We start from the raw sequence: 19,263 nt of genomic DNA on the forward strand, positions 1-19,263 counted from the left end.
GGAAAAGCCAAATTTTTCCTTTGCTTTTATTTGACTATTATGGAATGAATTCTGAGTGAGGGTATGGGCCCCAATCCTAGAGCAGGGCCGCCTAGGCTGGAATCTTTTGCCGGCCCGCCCCCCTCCCAGTCAGATTTCTCACGGCCTCTTTTCTATAGTTAATTTATAGCCTAAAAAAAGATAAAAAAATTATGAGAATTGTCCCCGGCTCCCGGCTATGGGAACCAAAGCGAACCAAAGTTCGCACATGCCCCTTGTAATAGAGTACAGGGCGGCGCTGGGTCATGCGACCCATTGCGACCACACTGGGCACCGCTCGAGAGGGGTGCTAAATCCGAGCTGAATGGATAAAAAACATTTTTGTTAAGAATTATTTGGATAAATTGTGGGAGAGAGGCATGACCTTCCAACGGGGGCTAACAGGGCTCCAGCTTGAGGCCCGGGACTAAATACTTATAACTTTTCTTTTTCACTCTATAAATTAACTGTAGAAGGGCTCCATGGAAAACCTGGCAGGGGCAGGGCCGCAACTAGGTGCTTGGTCACCCTGGGAAAGCGCGCATTTTGACGCCCCCTTGTAATGTTTAAGGAGAGGTTTCAGAATGAAATTTGCGCCCCGTCGGGGTCTAGCGCCAGGGGCACAAGATCCGCCTGCTCCCCCTAGTTGCGGCCCTGGGCAGGAGCCCCCACGAGAGATTCCAGCCTAGGTGCCCTGATACAAGATGTAGGAGACAATATGTAGGAGGCGCAAAAAAATAAGTCCCACACTGATACAGATTTTGTCTTGAGCGCCGAGATAGCCGAGATAGATCGCCTACATTCTTGTTTCTGGTATTAGGTCAGAGGTCCTGTCTATTTTCTCAACGTTTCCGTTGTCAAAGTATGACTCAAAAGCGTGATGCCGTGTGAATTTTTACTGTGTTAAATTTTGGGGTCTTAAGTAAAGTCTACGCTGCCGCCCGGGTGCGCCGCACCCCTTGCACCCTCGCTTAAGCTGCACCTGGATGTAATACTTGCTAAGTTCTCTGTTTTTCGAAAATCTTGTTTTTGAAAGCAGCGTTTCTCAACCTTTCGCAACATAAGGGCCTGTACAATGTCTAAAAGAATTCGATGGACCACTACCTGGCAGCTTGAGTATAGTCACTATGACTTGTTCTTAAGGGAAATTAACGCATTTTTTGGCTATTCCGGTTTTTTTGTTTAATTACCGTTTTTCAAAGAATGTTGTGAAATTGGCGATATATTGGCGAGATCCCATTTCCCTGTGTTTTTATTAATGAAATATCGTCATTCTGTCATGATCTTTGTTTTGAAATACGCCTTTACTCACAGCGATTCGCAGTAGTCCTTCATTTCTCACGTTCTTCAGCAGCAACAAGCAAAACTGTCAACTGAAAACTGTGTTTTTCGGCCGCAATTAGCGATATAGGGTAGTTAGGCTATTAATTTCTAATATTTGTTTTGACGAAATATTTTTCATTATAAGACTAACTTATCATTTTTCACTCATAAGGCGATTACTGTATGCCGGGCCGCAACTAGGGGGGGGGGTGTGCCGGCCGGTCTCGTGACGCAAGAAGAACAGCGACGAAGGAGGGATTGGCGAACGCTGTGGAAATATTCCAAGCATATCGCGAACATCCCAGCAGCAGCCGAAAGTAGCCGCTGTGGTGCCGAGTGATTATAGTGACGGATTCGCATCGCGAGAATCCGGGTTCAAACTCCACCGTCGCCACAGTGGTGGTCGGCTGAAGTCGGTTTTCTGCGGTTCCCAACTTCGAGGCGCGAATGCGAGCTGATCTCTCCGTTAGAAAGTCTCGCCGCAGAGAGCAACGGACCTACAATCAGTACAAATGTAATTCAATCATAACACATCACTCACTTCACTTCTGAAATATAGACGGCAGCACTGAAAAATCAAACACAATACTACATACGCACTCAGACTGTTAGGTACACACCCACAGTTGCACTTCCGGACAACTCACTAGGTAGTAAATCGCCCATAGATGGTGATAGACCTGAATTGCGCTCGGTTTAAAAGAAAGAAAGAAAGTACGCGAAAAATGACTGGGCTGACCATATTTGCCGGAGAAAAATACGGGTAATTCGATCCCAAATAAAAGAAATAATCAAAAAGATTCGAAATAATTAAATAATAAATACACGATAATGTGAAAATTAATCAAAATTAAACGAAAATTTATTCAAATTGAAATTTCATCACCATCAATTTCTTTCTTGAAGGGATAATTTCTCCACATAATCGGTATATACTCATTTAAAGGACAGCACAACATGGTTCAAGTTACCCTTCGAATATTCAAAGGACGTTATAGAGGTATGATCTTGTTTTATGAAGTAAATAAATCATTTCTCACTATTTTTTTTCCACATAACTTTTGTTGAGTTTACTGATAACATAAAATATGAACCGCTTAATTTAAAATATATAAATACTATTTAAAATTTAGTGATCTCTAGGATCCGTAAAAATAACGTTTTTCTTTTTATATAACGGATAAATTGAGGGTTTTTTTTTCATGTTATGTTGAATATTTAAAAATTGTATTTATCTCTTCCTTTTTTTATTTATTCCAGATATTTGCGCGCCAACGATGTATCATGATCTCAAAGATTTGGTGCTTAAATTATGAAGAATCGGTGCTGTAAGTAATAGCAACATCCCCACTTTTATGTTTTGAACACGCCTCGCAGCATCCACATCATTGAGTGGTTACCCAGCACCTCCTAGAGATAGGCGTCCTCCACTCTAATTGCCAAGTTCATCTGCAGCATCATTAAGACTGCCTAGCAAGTTCGCCACTTTTTTCAAACACAGCATCCTATTTCGTTTCTTATTATTTTGCCGTAGACTCTTTCTGGTTGGCTCGAAAAAACCACATAGTGATTGGATGTGTGGGCATAGAAATCACCAATTCTGAGCCCGATTGTTTCTCTTTCGCACATCGGTGATACTAGCATATGCAGCAGAATTTTTTTGTCTGGATATTCTGAGTGTGGAGGGACTACTTATTGATGTCATGGGCAGCGTGCAGGGGTCTTCTATCTCTAAGAGGTGCTGCCGCCACACGGGTTGCCAAGTTCATCTGCAACATCATTAAGACTACAGTGGAACTTTGGTTAATGAGCATTCACATAACGCGCAAAAATTTTGCTTCAATTAACAAGCGACGATTCAAATTACAAGCAAAAATTTCGCACTTTGTTTATTTATTGTCATGTTTTCACAACTGAATTCCCATTATTTCCTATGGGGAAGGTTGATTTGAATAACGAGCAATTCGTATAACGAGCACATTGGCAGAACGAATTAAGCTCGTTAACCGAAGTTCTGCTATATCTAGTAAGTTAGTCACATTTTGAACTACAGCATCCTATTTCATTTCTTCTTATTTTGGCACAGAATCTTCCAAGTTGGCTCGCAAATACCACATGGTGATTGGATGTGGGGCATATAAATCAGCAATTCTGATCCCAATTGTTTCTCTTCCACACAATGATGGTACTGGCGGGTGAAGTGGAATTTTTTTCCCTCTGAAAATCCCGAGTGAGGATGGACTACTTGCTGATGTCATGAGCAGCATGCGAAGGCCTGCTATCTCTAGGAGGGTTAAAATGCAGAACATGGTCCACCTAAGCATTCCAAATAAAATTCGTTGTAACCGAAGCTACCAGCGCCAAAAAAAAAAAAAAATCCACAGCATAGAAAACTAGCAGAAACCCACAACCATAATAATAAAAATATCGCTTCATAGAGTAAACATCAGAACAACATCATAAGGTATCAAGATTAAAAATGAAACGTTTTAGACTAAATGAAAACCCAGACACTTAAATAAACCATGGTTCTTTTCCTGTTGTATAAATGAATATTCTGTGTATAAAAGAAATAATACAGAGAGAGAGAGACTATTTTTTCAGATCAGGGCATAAAAGTCAATGGAAAAACGATTAAAACTCAGATATAATGGCTAAATATTAAAGGTACAACCTGAGATGCAATGATATATAAAACAAAGTAATCCAACACTGTGACGATATACTGATGGAAAAATAATAATTCACGACTACTGACGCACTGGGAAAATTAGCGAAGAAATAAAACAGCTGTTTGAAATTTCAAAAGATGCTATCGGTTGAACAAAGGTGAAACCCGTGAGAAGAAACAGCAATTAGCACCAGAAAGATCTAGAAATACTATGCTACTGAACCATACATGCACCTTGTCCATATTCCTCTGCGGAATTTCTGATGAATTGGTACATGTTGGCATGTGTAGGGGAACCAGACGTGAAGTCGTAATGCTTGTTGTGTGTAGTGCTTCCATCTACCATAAATTTTTCTAACTATGAGTGAAGTGTAATGATTGAATTGTATTGTTGTAGGCCTGTTGCTCTCTGTGATGAGACTTCAATGGGGAGATCAGCTTGCATTTTCACCTTAAAATTGGGAACCTAAGAAAACCAACTTCAGCCAACCGCCACTATGGCGATGGTGGGGTTTGAACCCGGATCCTTTTGATGCGAGTCCATTGCTGTGACCACTCGACCACCGTATTGGCATCCAGAAAGACTGCAAGTGGTACAGCAACCCATCGCCATTATGTGGGCCCTGGGTAAGTTATCATCATCTGGCCATCTAAAAGAAAGTCAGGGAAGTGGCCGATTATATAGTGGTTCCAATCCAATGATATTTGTTGACCAATTACAATTTTTTTAAGGATTCTTTAATCATTACGATTAATCATCAGATAGATGTTAATCATACCCAACTCAGAAGTACCCTGGGCACAGGCGGCTGGAGCTTACCTGCCGCCCGGTTGTGAAGCCTGATGTGCCCCCCTGAAGGTATTTCTGGCGAAAGGCTTCCAATTCAAGAGGGCACCTTGAGATAAGTCTGGTTTTTTCACCATTGTTATCGTGCATTATGTTTGCGACCATGTGTCCCGCTTTATGATTCAGAATTAGACTAAAAAAATCAAAAATTTTTTCTGTCCTCTCTGGAGATGTGTCAAATCTGAGATGAAAGGGCAAAAATTGAAAAGAAAACTTTTTTTTTTTGTTAGGAATGGGATAAGTTATGAGAGAGGGGCATCCCCCGTCCCCACAAGAGTAGAGCTGACAGTGCTTCGGCTTCGGGGGTTCAGTACTCGCTTTCCTCGTCATTTTCCTTTTTTCATTCTATAAATTAACTGCAGAAGGGGTACCATATGAAAAATCTGGCTTGGGGACCCGCGAAAGATTCCATCTAGGGCCATGGGGAGCAGATAGGCAGGAAGATAAAAAAATAAGTCCTGCACGGATAAAGGTTCTATGTGCTAAATTCGGATGTTCTACAAAAGTGTGTTTTAAGAGAAAATAGAAGAGTGGGAGGTATATAGAGTTCACAGATTTGTCATCACCAACATGCAGCTGTTTTGGGAACGCTTGCCAGGAAGAAGGGTTTGAATGTTCGCAGGGGTTGACCCATGAATTGAAGATGCATTGAGAACATTATTCACTCTTTGTGCATTATGATTGGTTAAACTGGTGGTTTCAGAAATGGTATGATACATTAGGCTATTTCTGGGTCGAGAGTGGATCAAACTCTATTTCAGCCAATGCCATATATTTTCTCATCGTCTATTTTCTTATCAAATGTCAACAAAATGGAAAATATCGTGCTTGGAAGTGCGTGAATTTTTTTTTTTTTTTTTTGACAGCAATCAATGTGTGAACACTTTCTCTCTGTCTTACATAGACAGAAATTGCCAAAAAGTGCATGATTCAAAAAATTTTACGTAGAGCCCTCTCTCAGCAAAAGATCATATCTACAGCAAGTGATTCCAGCGGCATTCCACCATCTTGAAAATATTTTGGAGAAGCGAGATTCACATGAAATGTTATCCTACATCAATTCCATGGAATCATATTTACCAAAATGTTGTGATGAAGCTAACAAAAATAAGTGATTTTTATGGGAATCGCCAATAAACGTGAATGATTCATTTTTTACACTTCTCGCATTCTTTTTTTTTCTCCATCGTCTCTCTCATTTAGGAACTTTCGATTTTACAAACTGATTACCAATTCTGGGTTCATAAAAATGAGTGAAGATTGTATCGGCGTCTGAAATACCAGAAGTTGTTTTCATTCCTTATTGCTTGTAACAATTCCATAAGATTTCTAGAATTAGATTTTAAAATGCCTGCCTTGTTCTATTTTTTATTTGCAGTTTCCATTACAGAGGGCAACGCGGGGCTAGGAAGATTATGAGATTTTTTATCAATTTCAGAAAATAATTCGTTTACATGGAACACAACTTTATGCTGCATATTATGACTGGCGGAAGTAAGTCGAGCCTGCAGTATATTTTTTTTAATGTTTTAGAAAGTGTCACTTATGTACAGTGTTTGCTCCCAAATTTTTCACGCTGCTTAGTTGGTAAGAAGATATATTTTGGTAGGAGCTTGAGTGCACAGTATGGTAGGCTTATTGTAAAATTGATGAACTCTCCATCTTATAAAATAGTGCTCCAGAACACGGGTTGACAAATCGATAAAAAATTTAGGTGCCAGCTATGTATAAATGTTTTGGTAGTTAAGCATATCCAAGAAAATCAGTTGCATTTTTTTTTACTTTTCTGTGACCAGAATGGTAAATGCATTTACGAACGCGTTAGTAATACATTTAGATTACATTTAATAATCAGACGTAAAAGATTTCTGGCAGCAACATAATTTTTTTTTCGTCATTGTGATCACCTATTGCCTTGGATTTGTCAGGCTCTGCTATTGTAATGATTTCAAATTATTCACATTGAGCGCATGTAATAGCTGCATGAAGCTCTTCCCCTTGAAGAGTTATTTCATGAATTAGTAACTCGAATCATTCCGAATATATATTGTTATCCTTTATTATAAATTCTGACTTTTATGTTGATTTTCAGAACTGATTCGAGCTTTAGCCAGCCAATACGCAAAGTGGCCAGAAATATTTGGTCAAAGTCGGATGTGCAGATTAGAGATGTAAAATTCTCTAGAATAATCTATAGGAAAATAGGCCTATCCTCTGGTGGAATTTCTATTATAAATAACGAGAATATATTATAAATTCTTGATGAGAGTATTTTCCTGTTATTTATAATATCCTTGAGAATATTCTCTGGAAGGATTATTTCTATAAATTACTGGGAAATATTATCGAAAATAATAAGAATTATTCTCAAGTTATTAATAATAGTCCTTCAGGATGTTCTCCTCGATGAGAATATTCTTTAGTTATAGAAGTCCTTCCAGAGAGTATTCTCAAGAATATATGTAATAACGTATTATAATAAATAATCTCTATAAACAACTTAAGCAAATTTTATTTTCGTCCTGGAATATTCTCTTGTAATTTATAATAAAAGTCCTTTGAGAGAATATTCTCTGTCCCCGTCTCTCTTCCCATCAATAAGACGGGAATACTGAGGTTTGTAGCCCACAATATTAATGTTTGAAAATAAGGAAATGAAACTAAGATGGCTGAATTACATAACTTTTAAAGAAATATGAGTGATGTACGGGGCCGTCATTTCAACTTTTTCCAGGGGGGAGGGGGCAAAGAACATGTACTCAATGTATTTATAATTATATATATATATATATCATTTTTAGTGTATTTTCAAAAGCCAGGTGGGAGCACCCCCCGACCCCAAATGATGGGCCTGGTGATGTATGATTTAAGTGTATGCACAAACTGTAAACATATTTAATATAATATATTTACAAAGTGTAAACATGAATAGTTTTTCCTGTCAAATTTTGAAAAATATATATATATTGTTTTGGCCACGATATGATCGGTTTCCATAGCTAATGTGGGCATGATTATCATGAAAAAATATATAAACTTGGCGATAACTCAGAATCACATCTCTTGTTATCAGACTTTTGCCAGGGATCTCCAGCCACTTCGCGAACTGGCTGGCCAAAGCCCAAAACAAATCAATTTACAATGAAATTGGCCAATTTGTTTTTGCGAACTGACCAATTTCACGCTCCATAGGACTACTGGCCTTGGCAGTAACATTTATATGTATACACCATTAGGAATTAACTCAGCATTCAACAGTGCTTAAATATACGGGGCGAATGCGGCCTATTCTGCCAAATGAAAGGGGATGATAGATGAGCTCAAGTGGAACATAAAGCACCCTACCAGCCCTGTCCTATCTCGAACTGTTTTCAAGTTATGGTGGATAATGGATTGTGTAAGAAAAATGTGTCAAGTATGAAAAAACATGTTTAGCTTGAAAAATTTGTGAAGTTTCTTAGAGACCTACGTGCAAACTAAGTACCTATTTCAAAAGAGCAGAAAAATCGTGGAAAAAAAAAGGTGACACTACTTCCATCAAAATATCTGGATTTATTGGCAAGCCACAAATGCTGAAAGATTGGGCATGGACGTAGATACGGGGCCCCCCTCCCAGCGTCAAAGGTGGAGTCGACTGATCTAATGTATATATATATAGACATCATCATTGTGCCCCCCAGCAATAATGACCGTGACCCCCCTCCCCAGACTTCCAAGTCTAGACTAAAAGAGCCTACACTATATGGTATCATTGTTTTGGTTCAGGAGAAATTTAGCCTGTGTGTTGTTGCAATACACCACTGAAATCAGCATTTGTCGAAGTACACATTTTACTACATTTTGGCGACACTTCAATTTTTCACATCAACAATCTCAGCACTTCTAGCTCGCCATTAAATATAAATATCTTCATAGAGGTGGTGTCACCTTACAGGATTTTTCTGCGAAATTGAATTGTCGACAAAATCTGTAACTGCCAATGCTAAATTTTCAAAAAACATTGATTCTATTGATGTATTGCGAACAAAAGGTTAAATTTATCCCGAACCAAAAACCAATATGGCTTACTGTAGGCTCTATTGAAAGCTGGTACAGTGGACTATTGTTTAGTAAATTTTCCCAATCGTAGCTTAGAGAGTGCTTGCGAAATTGGCTGTTCAAAATTTAAGCAGATTTTGAATCTCTCCAGTTTTTCAGCATTCGTAGCTCACCAATATATCCAGATATTTTGATATTTTGATGGGAAATAGTGTCTCCTCATAGAATTTTTTCTGCTTTTTCCAAATATGTGCTTAGTTTGCGTGGAGGTCTCCCAAAAACTTCACAAATTTGGGTTTTTCAGACTTGTCACATATTTTTTTCCTATAATCGATTATTCACTATAACTCAGAGATACCGGAAGTTAAAAATTATTGGTGTTGCTCAAAGTGTGCTTGCTTTGCAAAATAATAACAATAAATTTCTTTTGATAGAATATAATATAATTCACCAGATACCATACATCCCGCTTTCAAGTAGAATGTCCTGTAATGCTCCAGGCAGATGTGCTGGACCGGTTGGGATCTTAATTCACTCTTTGGCCACTGAATCAATATTGCAAGAATCTGTCCGAATGTAATATATTCTGGGCAACAAGTTGACCAGGTATCTAATTGCGGATCTGTTGTGTATTGTATTTATTTTGAGCATGCCTCCTTGTGCGTTTGGATTGGATTCTGTGTATACGATGTTTAGCAGAGATAGATTGTGTTTTTATTGGTAACAGTGTGCACACACATGGTGGTCTTGAGAAGATGAGGTCACACCCATGGTCACAACTAAGGCAGTTCAGGGAATCTGGTGCCCTGGGCATTGGACAGAAAGGGTGCTGAATTTACTCTTTTTTTTGTTAAAAATTATAGCAACTGGGACACCAAAATGACAGTGTTCCCTAGCGACAGAATAAATTCTCTTTTTTTAGTTGCGAGTGGCAAGTTTCTGAGGTCAGGGTAGTAATCACACTTGACCGTAAAACAGGATTAAAGTTTATGTGATATAATTCTCATTTAAATTATTTTCTCAGGTCAACCCCGTCTGACTCATGGGCAGATAAACGAAGCATCTCTACCTATGCTGGGGGTATTGCTCCCCCTCCCCAAGCCAAGTCAAAGGCAGAGCTAGCTGATCTAATGTATATGCATATATATAAATTTACAACATCATCATCGTGGCCTCCCCCCCCCCCCAAAGTTTCAAGATAGGACAGGGTTGGTTGTTTTATGTTCCACTTGGGCTCATCTATCATCCCCCTTTCATTCGGCAGTATAGGTCTCATTCACCCTGTATAATGGAAGCAGTTTGCTTCATAAAAAGTTTATTTATGACATTCTTCGGTATTTGCAGAGAAATCAAGAGGGGCTAGCATTTCAGCAAATTTTCAGAATGGAATCACGTTACCTTTGCCTCCAATTGGCGTTTTCTGGGACATTGAGAATGTGCAGGTTCCCAGAGGTAAATCTGCTGGATCTGTGGTGAGCTCGATACGGAACAGATTTTTCCAGAACCACAGAGAGGCCGAATTCATGTGTGTGTGTGACATAAATAAAGAGAATAAAGCAATCATCCATGAATTGAATGATGCTCAGGTAAGTAAGTCTTGAAAGGTTTTGGTTATTTTTCGTTTTAATTTACTACTGTATGTACTTGTATATAATTCGAGTTTTTTTTCCAAAATTTGTTCCGAAATCGGGAGAGTCAATTTATATAAATACAGGTCAGTTTTTGCAGAGGAACACCGTGATCTCTCTCTCCATATTGTGGTTTTGTTGGTCCTCAAGGGGAGGGGGGATAGACTTATACACCAGTGGCACAGTGGTACAATGCTCGTCTTCCACTATGAAGGTTACCATCGAGATCCATGAGTTCAAATCCAGTCAAAGAACATCAGAATCAAGTTATTTATGTATTGAGCCTGTGGCCACAACCGATAGATAGTGCCTTCATTTCCCACCCAACTCAGTTGGAAATTGCAATATGGCAATATATAACTGGAGTTGGTGTGCAGTAAAGTAGTATGTATGGTAAATATCTTAGAAATAGAAATTTTTTTCTTCAAAACTTATTTTTTGGGTTGGCTCATACAAAAGTTTTAAATTATTTGTTGTTTTTGTGGTCCTCAAGTCTGGGAAGGAGGCATGGACTTGAGGTTGATTTGTGTGTCACACACAGCTATTACAAACCATTTCTGTTTTGTGAGATCAGTTCATCTTTTCTCAGTCAAAACAAAATTTTCCCTGTACTAGCCTAATCATTCATACCATCTTAATGTGTTACAGGGGTAGATGAGCAGGAACTCTCTGAATGGAGATGGGTCGTGTCTGTTGTGTGGGGATTGGCCTTTATACCATGAACAGTTTATAATCTGGTCAGGGCTGAAAAATTGAAAAAAATATATATATGTAGGCAATAACAATTTCCTAGGAGCCACAAGCATGTTTTTCATCGAGAAGAACGGTCCCAAATTATGTTTTTTTTAACTACAGTCAAATCCCGTTTTAATGAATACTGTTATAGCAAAAATCTTGTTTTAACGAACACTCTTCTAATCCCTCAAATAAGTATACACAGGAACAACGCAAACAACTTGAAATTCCTTTATAATGAAATTTGGTTATAACGAAGTGATTTCTCTGGTCTCTTGGAGTTCGTTATAACGGGATTAGACTGTATTCCCGGGACTTTATAACCCCCTTTCCGATGTTGGAAGAGACATGTGTTGTGTCATATTTATACAGTAAAACTGGTCTTTAACGGAACCTGTATTAAACAGAAACCTGTCTTCAATAGAAAAAAATTTTGGCCCTGTGATTTAATTGTCAAAATTCATATTTAAAAATCTGGATTAAACAAAACCTGTCTAATGCGGAAATGGGAAATAAAATTATATATACTTTTGGGGGCCGTTCAAGTATTACGTAAGCAAATTTTTTGCCATTTTTGACCCCTCCCCTGTCAGCAAAATTTCATCATCAGCTCTGCCCCTCTGAATCCTAACTCATATTTTCATAAATGGTAGTTGCTGATGTAAGCATTATCCAAACACCCCCTCCCCCCTTGTGATAAAAAAAAGTCAGCAAATCGGAACCCCCCCCTCCCCCAATTGATGATGACGTAATACTTGAACAGCCTCTTAATGGAAATTTTTTTATAGTTGACAAAGAAATTATATTGGGTTACAGAAAATAATCATGTTCTAGAGTTTCTAAAAAAATACATTCTAACTTTGGAATTGAATACCTTAAAAACTTTTAATAAAAAAGTTCGTTTTGTGTTCCTCAGGCACAGCTAAAAATTTTCATCACAATCTTAAATGATCCTTGTTGAGCATTTCATCTATAGATGGTACCGTCTTGTCCAAATCAAATTAGTTAAGTCAGCTCTGCATTGTCGGATTTCTTGAAGATTTGACATCTTGTGTGTGTGTTATTGAGAAAAATAGATATTTGCTGTGGTGGTCGAGTGGTTATAGTGACGGACTCGCGATGCGAGGATCCAGGTTCGAACCCCACAGTGGTGGTCGGCTGAAGTTGGTTTTCTGTGGTTCCCAACTTCAAGGCGCAAATGCGAGCCGATCTCCCCGTTAAAAAGTCTCGCCACAGAGAGCAACAGTCCTACAACGGAAAATCATTCAATCATAACACTTCACTCATAGTTTGAAAAACTGGTGACAGATGGCAGCACTACACATAACAAGCATTACAGAGAAACAAAAAAACTCCACGTCAGGTTTCACTACACGTACACGCACATTCCCGCATGTACCGATTCGTTGGGGGTTCCGCGGGGGGTTGTGGGCGGGGTGCATGTGTGGTGTAGCAGTAGTAGGTAGGGCTCGTAGGTAGGGTAAAAAAGGGCTCGGGATCCATGATGTTCTTAAGTCAGCCACCTCGTTGGGCAATTTGCCTGTTGTGGTGTTGTATTTGTATTGTATTAGAGATCCGTGAGTGGTTGTGCTTTTACCGAATACGTGAACCTGCATCTGAGAACCAATGAAAGTCCTTTAAATGTACTGCCATCTATTGTTGAAATCAATAATTGCATAATTTTGTCAGACCTGATAGTTAAAATTTTACAGTACAGATTGTCCAACAAACATGCAAAGAATTTGTTATCATTTGTTGGTTTTAAAGACATTCAATTTCAAAATTGGAAGTGCCCCTTTTCTGTACACTCTGTACATATGTATCTATTTCATCATCGCATTATATGCTGTGTATTACATACTGACCACTTCTAATGTATAATGTATGTTAAGTGATAAATAATTTATAGAGCTTAAAACATACATTACTTTAGTTTGACCTTCATTTAAGACAAGTAAGTACAAAGAAAATTGTTATGCTATTTTACACATATTGTGTTCATTGAACCTTTATTCAGTGGAAACCTGTCTTCAAAAAAAATCTTGGCCCCATGTGAGATTCCGTTGAAGACAGGTTTTACTGTACTTCAGTTTAGCAATTGATGCATATAAAATTGTAGGTACTAATACCGATTTTCTAGTTGTCATGAGGACCTATGTGTCTGGGATTTGTCCACCCCTACTTCACCAAACACCAACTCTGGCCATATCGCTATATTGCAATTTACTGCCATTAGTGAGATGGGTTGGAAGTGAAGGTGCTGTCTATCGGTGGTCGCCTCGAGTTCGTTTGGGAAAATATCTTATCTATATCCTCCCTTGGGTTCGAACCCGGGAACCTGACAACCACTTTCACGATGGTAGATGAGCATCTTACCACCATGCCACTCGGGCACCCAAAGTGATGCCAACAGCACGTGGTGTTCCCAGGTGGTCACCCTCCTAAGTACTAACTGCGCCCGATGCTGCTTAACTTCGGTGATCAGACGAGAACCGGTGTTTTCAGCATGGTATGGCCATTGGCATTTGTCCAGCCCTGGTACATACCATAAGTAAAGTTTGAAATTTCAGATCAAATGCGATATCGGCCTACATCAGCTGTTTGGTGCATTAAAAATCTTTGTCTTATAAGTAAAATTCAAATTTCATTCGTGTTTTGGCAAACTCAGCAATCCAAATTATATATATTTTTTTGGTTACTTATTGTAATGAATGTGAGAACTTGTATACATATATATTTATACCATGTGTAATCTTGATCATTCACTATACAGCTATTTATTTTACATTTGCACTTTTAAATAAAGTGAATTGAATTGCAACTTTTAGCAAGTGCAGCTTATAAATGTGCATCTGTAGATGCTGTGTGTGCATTGATATTTTCTTCCTCTGACCTTTCAAATTAACTGTCAAAAAATGTATTTTGAGATGCTTCTCTCAATTTTTATAAATTTTATACTGTTTTGGAGATGGCATGTAAACTAGTATATTTGCTCTTTTTTTAGGTGACAGTCGTCCATATTGATGCCACCTGTAAAAATGCTGCGGACGAGAAGCTTCGGCAGTGTATGAGACGTTTTGTTGATACCCATGGCAGTCCATCTACAATACTTTTAATATCAGGTGAGTATCTTGTAATGCTATCAGAAAGAAGGTTTTTGTGGGTTTTTTTTCTGCGTATTTTTTTTAAACTATTGTACACATGTATGCAAGTACTTATTTGTTTCATTTCATTCAGAATAGGCACAGATGTGGATTCATGTTTTTGACCTGCTAAACATTTTGTATGCTATCTAAACTTTAATATAGTACACCATTATCTCATTTTTTATTCTTACACAGATTTTAGGTGCCATTAAAGTATTACATCAGCATCGACAGGGGGAGGGAGTTTTGGATTTGCTGACTTTTGATGATGGGGGGTGAGGTTTGACTGATGCTTATGTGTCACCAACGACCCTTTATAAAAATATGAAATATTCTCAATGACATCTTTACTGCCAAAAACGAGAAAACTCTTTCCCTAGTTTGTGTGCACCTGCATTAACATTCCACCTTATTAATAGGTCCTCTATAAAGCTCCTTTTCTAGTAGAACTCTCAGACCTCTACAGACTCCTAATCCTGTCTCACTTATTCGGGGGGGGGGGGGGGGGGGGGTCGGCTAAACTGTTTTGTGTCCACTCAGCATGTGTTGTTTTTGAGTGATTTGCTGGACTCCCATACATAAGTGGATGCATGCTCTTTGAACCAGGAGATGTGGTTCACAGAGGGTGTGCATGATGATCGGAGGAGGGGAATTGACTACTTTTGCCCTGTCGCCTATGCTAATGATACAATTTTGCTTGAATGGCGGATCACCGCCCTCTCCTCCCACCTTCGTATCATCTATGCTCCTGTATGATGTGGACAAGAAAACAAGCTAGCTGCCATAATTTATGGAACAAGCAAAGAAACTACTACTCGGGAAAACAATTTTCTTGTGTGATGGAAAGCTGCCACCGCAACTGGTTTTTGCATAGGTGAGATATTAAAAAAGAACCAAACATTCAATGCAACATTTTATTTACTATTCCTGTGAAATACTTGATCATAGAAAAAAATGCACTCTGAAAAAAAATTGGACTAGCCAAGACCAGACACATCTGCAATACTTTCATTAATCTCATTGATGACTAAATAGAAAAAAAATCACTTCAAATTACTCAAATGGTTGCCTTTAAGCAACCCTCTTGCCATTGATTGATTAACATCTCTGGAATTTAGAGAAATCATGATGAAGATGACAAGAGCTCAATGCTCTGTACTACCAAAAAAGCAACGGAAATCTATATCAGGCCTTTAATTAATGCTTAACTTAAACCAGTGATTAATAAATTGGAAACACAAGCTAAAAATATAGTGTGCTCAGTCTATAATCATGTGAAAAATAATACCTTTGCATACATACCAAAATTAACCACAGCAGTGTCAGAAGGTGGCGATCAGACCCCCACCTTTTTATATTCTCGAAGGGCAGTCCAATCAGAGGCGCGCAGGATTGACCTGTTTAGGGGGCACAAAAGGCTTGAAGGGGGGTGGGGCCCTTATGGGTAATGGAGGTAATCAAATGCTAGACTTTTTTGGCTTCTTATTTCAGATATTTTGCCAGATATTGATCAGTTGCTCTGATGGATATTTCTAGAGTGTTACTAATCATAAATCAATTTTTTTTTAAGTCTTGCATGATGTAGTTTTCGCTTCAAAACCTGATATTAAGCAACATAATCCCTGTAGTTAGGTTTGCAAATGAATACTTAGAAAATTATGTGCTCGAGTTATTTTTTATTTCAATCATGGAATTTTATGTTTGGTTTATTTTTTCCCTTCCAGATGACATAAATTTTGCACCAGATTTGTCAGATTTTCGTCATCGCCATCAAGTCAAAATAATAATATTGCATAGGAGTAATGCAACAGAAGCACTGCTAGCATGTGCGAATGAACATTATGACTTTTTTGAACTAACGGAGGACTTGCCATTCAGAAGTCCAGTTAAGGTAATTGTTTCTGTTCTTGAATGATCTTTATTTCTTTCAAGCTGAGCACAGCTGCGGTCTGTTGCCATGGCCAATTTCCTACAGAATAAGTTGTGCCAGAAATGATATACCAAACAGTCTGAGTTTGTATCCAGTGTAGAGTGGGAATTTTCAGTGCTGCAATCTATCTTTCAAACTGTGAGTGAAGTGTGGGCTAATGATTGGATATTTGTACCGTTGTGGGTCTGTTGCTCTCTGTGGTGAGACTTTTTGATGGGGAAGTCAGCATTCTCACATCCGCTCCTCAAGGTTGGTAACTTCAGAAAACCAACTTCAATTGACCACCACTGTGCCACTGATGGGGGTTCAAATCCAGATTTTCATGCGAGTTTGTCACTATAACCACATGATTATACAGCTGCTCCTGAATGATATGAAAATTTTTCCTAGATTTAGGCGGTTTTCTCATTTATAATTTAAGCCAGATGTCTGAAAGTGTTGGTTGGGGAAACAATAGAAATATAAAAAGCCGAACCAATAGGACTAAGTCACACTGAAATATCAAAATGTATGAATTTACCCAAGTATTTGAAATTTTTATACACAGTCCCATTTTTTTCCTTTTTTTTCACATTCTGGGTATACTTTTTCTCTCAAGCACTCTATATAAAACCTTCCACCAGTTCAGCAGCATTTCTAAGAAGTATCTCTCGTAAGTGGGCTGCTTTATGCTGATTGGTACAGTAAAAACTCTGTCTAAATGTTGGTGGTTTTTAATATGCCACCCCACTTATAATAGTTTTTAAAAGTCTCAGCCGACAGAATAGGAGTGCTTTGTTAAACTTTCCTGTGTTTAGCATCATGCTTGAATTCCAAAACTGCTTACAAAGTCACTTACACAATTTTGTTGAGAGTAACAAATGGATACGAAGATTCAAAATCAAGATACGACTCAAACTTTTAGAAAGTTTGGAGTGAAGCATCCCAGATGCAATAGAATATGTGACATTAGACAAAAATGTTCTCACTACTTTCTCTGAGGCCTCCTTAATAAAGATAGTTGCAAAGATAACGAATCAAAACAAATTTTCAAGTGGTAAATGATGAAAGACTGGCTGTTAATCCAATATTGAGATTGTATCACAAAAACAGGTCTCTCATCTCCCATTATTATAATAAGTGAAAACTATATCTTGGTCCTACCTCCTTTTTCTATACGTAAAATGAATTTTGAATGTGCATTTTCATAAATTTACCTTCCCAAACTGTGTGTTTACTTATGAAATCAGACCTAACTTTTATTAAGTCACTTTTATTCAGTTCCCAGAGGTTATACCAAGGTCTGACTAGTTGCAGTCTTAAAGTGATATCCCACCGAAACGTTTCAGACCAACTGATTTCAGCATGGCCCTCTAGAGATTTTTATTGAGATGCACCTTTCATCTTCTGAGGGCGATTGATTCATTTTCTGCAAACAGCTTTCTCCATGTGCAATCCTGAAATCAAAATATTACATGCACATCCTTTTGAAATACTTATATCCTCATCAACTTATTAGATTTCCATTCACACATCATCCATCCAGTACCATTTTGTGTCCTTGATCGATGAGTTTTGGTGGTGGTGCACTTTTTGAATATCCTCCACAGGAATCGTCTTTAATTCTGGTAAAACCACATTTCAGCATTGCTGCTCGTTTAACAATTTTTGAAGAAGAATATTCATGAATTGCTTGTGAATTTTGAAGGAATTTTATTTGACAATATTTAGCCTTTTTTTTTTGCATTTGTAATCACCACATGCCAGATTTATCTATTTTAATGGCTGTGGATGGACAACCATATGAAGCTATCACACAAAATACTGAAAACAGAGCATTTTAAATTTTTCTGACAATGCTTCTATGTTCTTATATGCATCTGGTATTGGAATTTGTAAATGTTATTTAAAATAATTTAAGATTTTTAAATTAAAAATAAAATCCATTTTTTTCCTACTTTGTGTATATCTTAACCCTTTCGCTGTCACATTCGTATGGAGCGGAAGGGGGGAGTTAATATATTGGCACCTTAGGTGTCAAAAGGTTATTTTTGTAAGTTCTCCTATCATATAAGACTACAAAAATAATCTCGTATAATTTTAATGAGTCACAGACCACAGTTATCAGCTTCTCAGGAAGTGTCTTTGAACTAACTGTTGATTGAGCATCATGTTCATTTTTGTATTCATTTCCTCCCAGACTCCAAATAACAGACCGTGTAATGTGATTGTCACTGACTTGCCGGAGAACTGTAGTCCTGCCATGTTGAAAAAACGCTTGAGACGGATATCAGACAACTGTGGTGGGAAACTCAAATCCCTATCTGGATCTAATGCTGTTGTAAGCTTCAACAATCCAGAATCTGCAGAAAGGTGAGCATATTATAGTTGAACACATAATTTTGATATGCATATGAACCAGGGCTGGACAAATCCCAGGTCGTCATGGTGACTGGAAAATTGGTATTGGCACCTAAAATTTTCTTTGTGTAGTTACTAAATTGCAAGCTGAGAGCAGCGCAAAATGTTTGAAATTTATAGTAGCGTATCTGCCAACAAGAAAGAGGGTTACTATGCCATGAAAAAAAGTCAAAAGAAGCATTACTTTGCACTTTTTCTTTGGGTAAAAATTTTTTTGGTGCCTAAAAAGTTTTCTGGCACCTAGATTTTTTTTGTGATTTGTCCAGCCCTGATATAAACTAAAATAGAACCTCTTGAAGCTGGCACTTCTACCGAGAATTTTTTCTCTCTGTTTCTCAACCAGGGACTTTAATGTTTTTCTTTACCCAAACTCCCTTTTTCCTTTTTCTTTCTTTTTTTGTATCACTTATTGTTGATGTCCCACTGTGGTCTTTGCAGTTTCTGGGAAAGTCGAAATGATTGTGGCACTTGCATGTATCAATGAATTTGATTAGTCAGAAATGTCACAACTTTGGTCAAAAAAAACT

The 19,263-nt window shown here is 38.0% G+C and overlaps 1 protein-coding gene and 1 non-coding gene across 3 annotated transcripts in view; one reads left to right on the plus strand and one right to left on the minus strand.

Annotated features, from left to right (window-relative positions):
• The first annotated feature begins 2,289 nt into the window (after positions 1–2,289).
• The window catches only part of Marf1 (meiosis regulator and mRNA stability factor 1-like protein), a 46,904-nt gene continuing 29,930 nt past the window's right edge, over positions 2,290–19,263 (plus strand). For both annotated transcript variants that reach the window (XM_089248490.1, XM_089248491.1), the window contains exons 1-7: positions 2,290–2,341; positions 2,602–2,669; positions 6,238–6,353; positions 10,242–10,483; positions 14,265–14,382; positions 16,131–16,297; positions 18,516–18,688. In XM_089248490.1, coding sequence (XP_089104616.1) covers positions 6,314–6,353; positions 10,242–10,483; positions 14,265–14,382; positions 16,131–16,297; positions 18,516–18,688 — 740 coding nt within the window. In that variant the 5' untranslated portion in view covers positions 2,290–2,341; positions 2,602–2,669; positions 6,238–6,313. The remainder of the gene's footprint in view (positions 2,342–2,601; positions 2,670–6,237; positions 6,354–10,241; positions 10,484–14,264; positions 14,383–16,130; positions 16,298–18,515; positions 18,689–19,263) is intronic.
• On the minus strand, positions 13,665–13,783 carry LOC149070807 (5S ribosomal RNA). Its single transcript, XR_016195016.1, has one exon. It is a non-coding gene; the product is annotated as a 5S ribosomal RNA (ribosomal RNA).

The sequence above is a fragment of the Pholcus phalangioides genome, unplaced genomic scaffold (genome assembly GCF_987345545.1).
Source record: "Pholcus phalangioides strain wild (caught in Gottingen) unplaced genomic scaffold, Ppha-v1.0 ptg000020l_1, whole genome shotgun sequence".
NCBI classification, from domain to species: Eukaryota; Metazoa; Arthropoda; class Arachnida; order Araneae; family Pholcidae; genus Pholcus; species Pholcus phalangioides.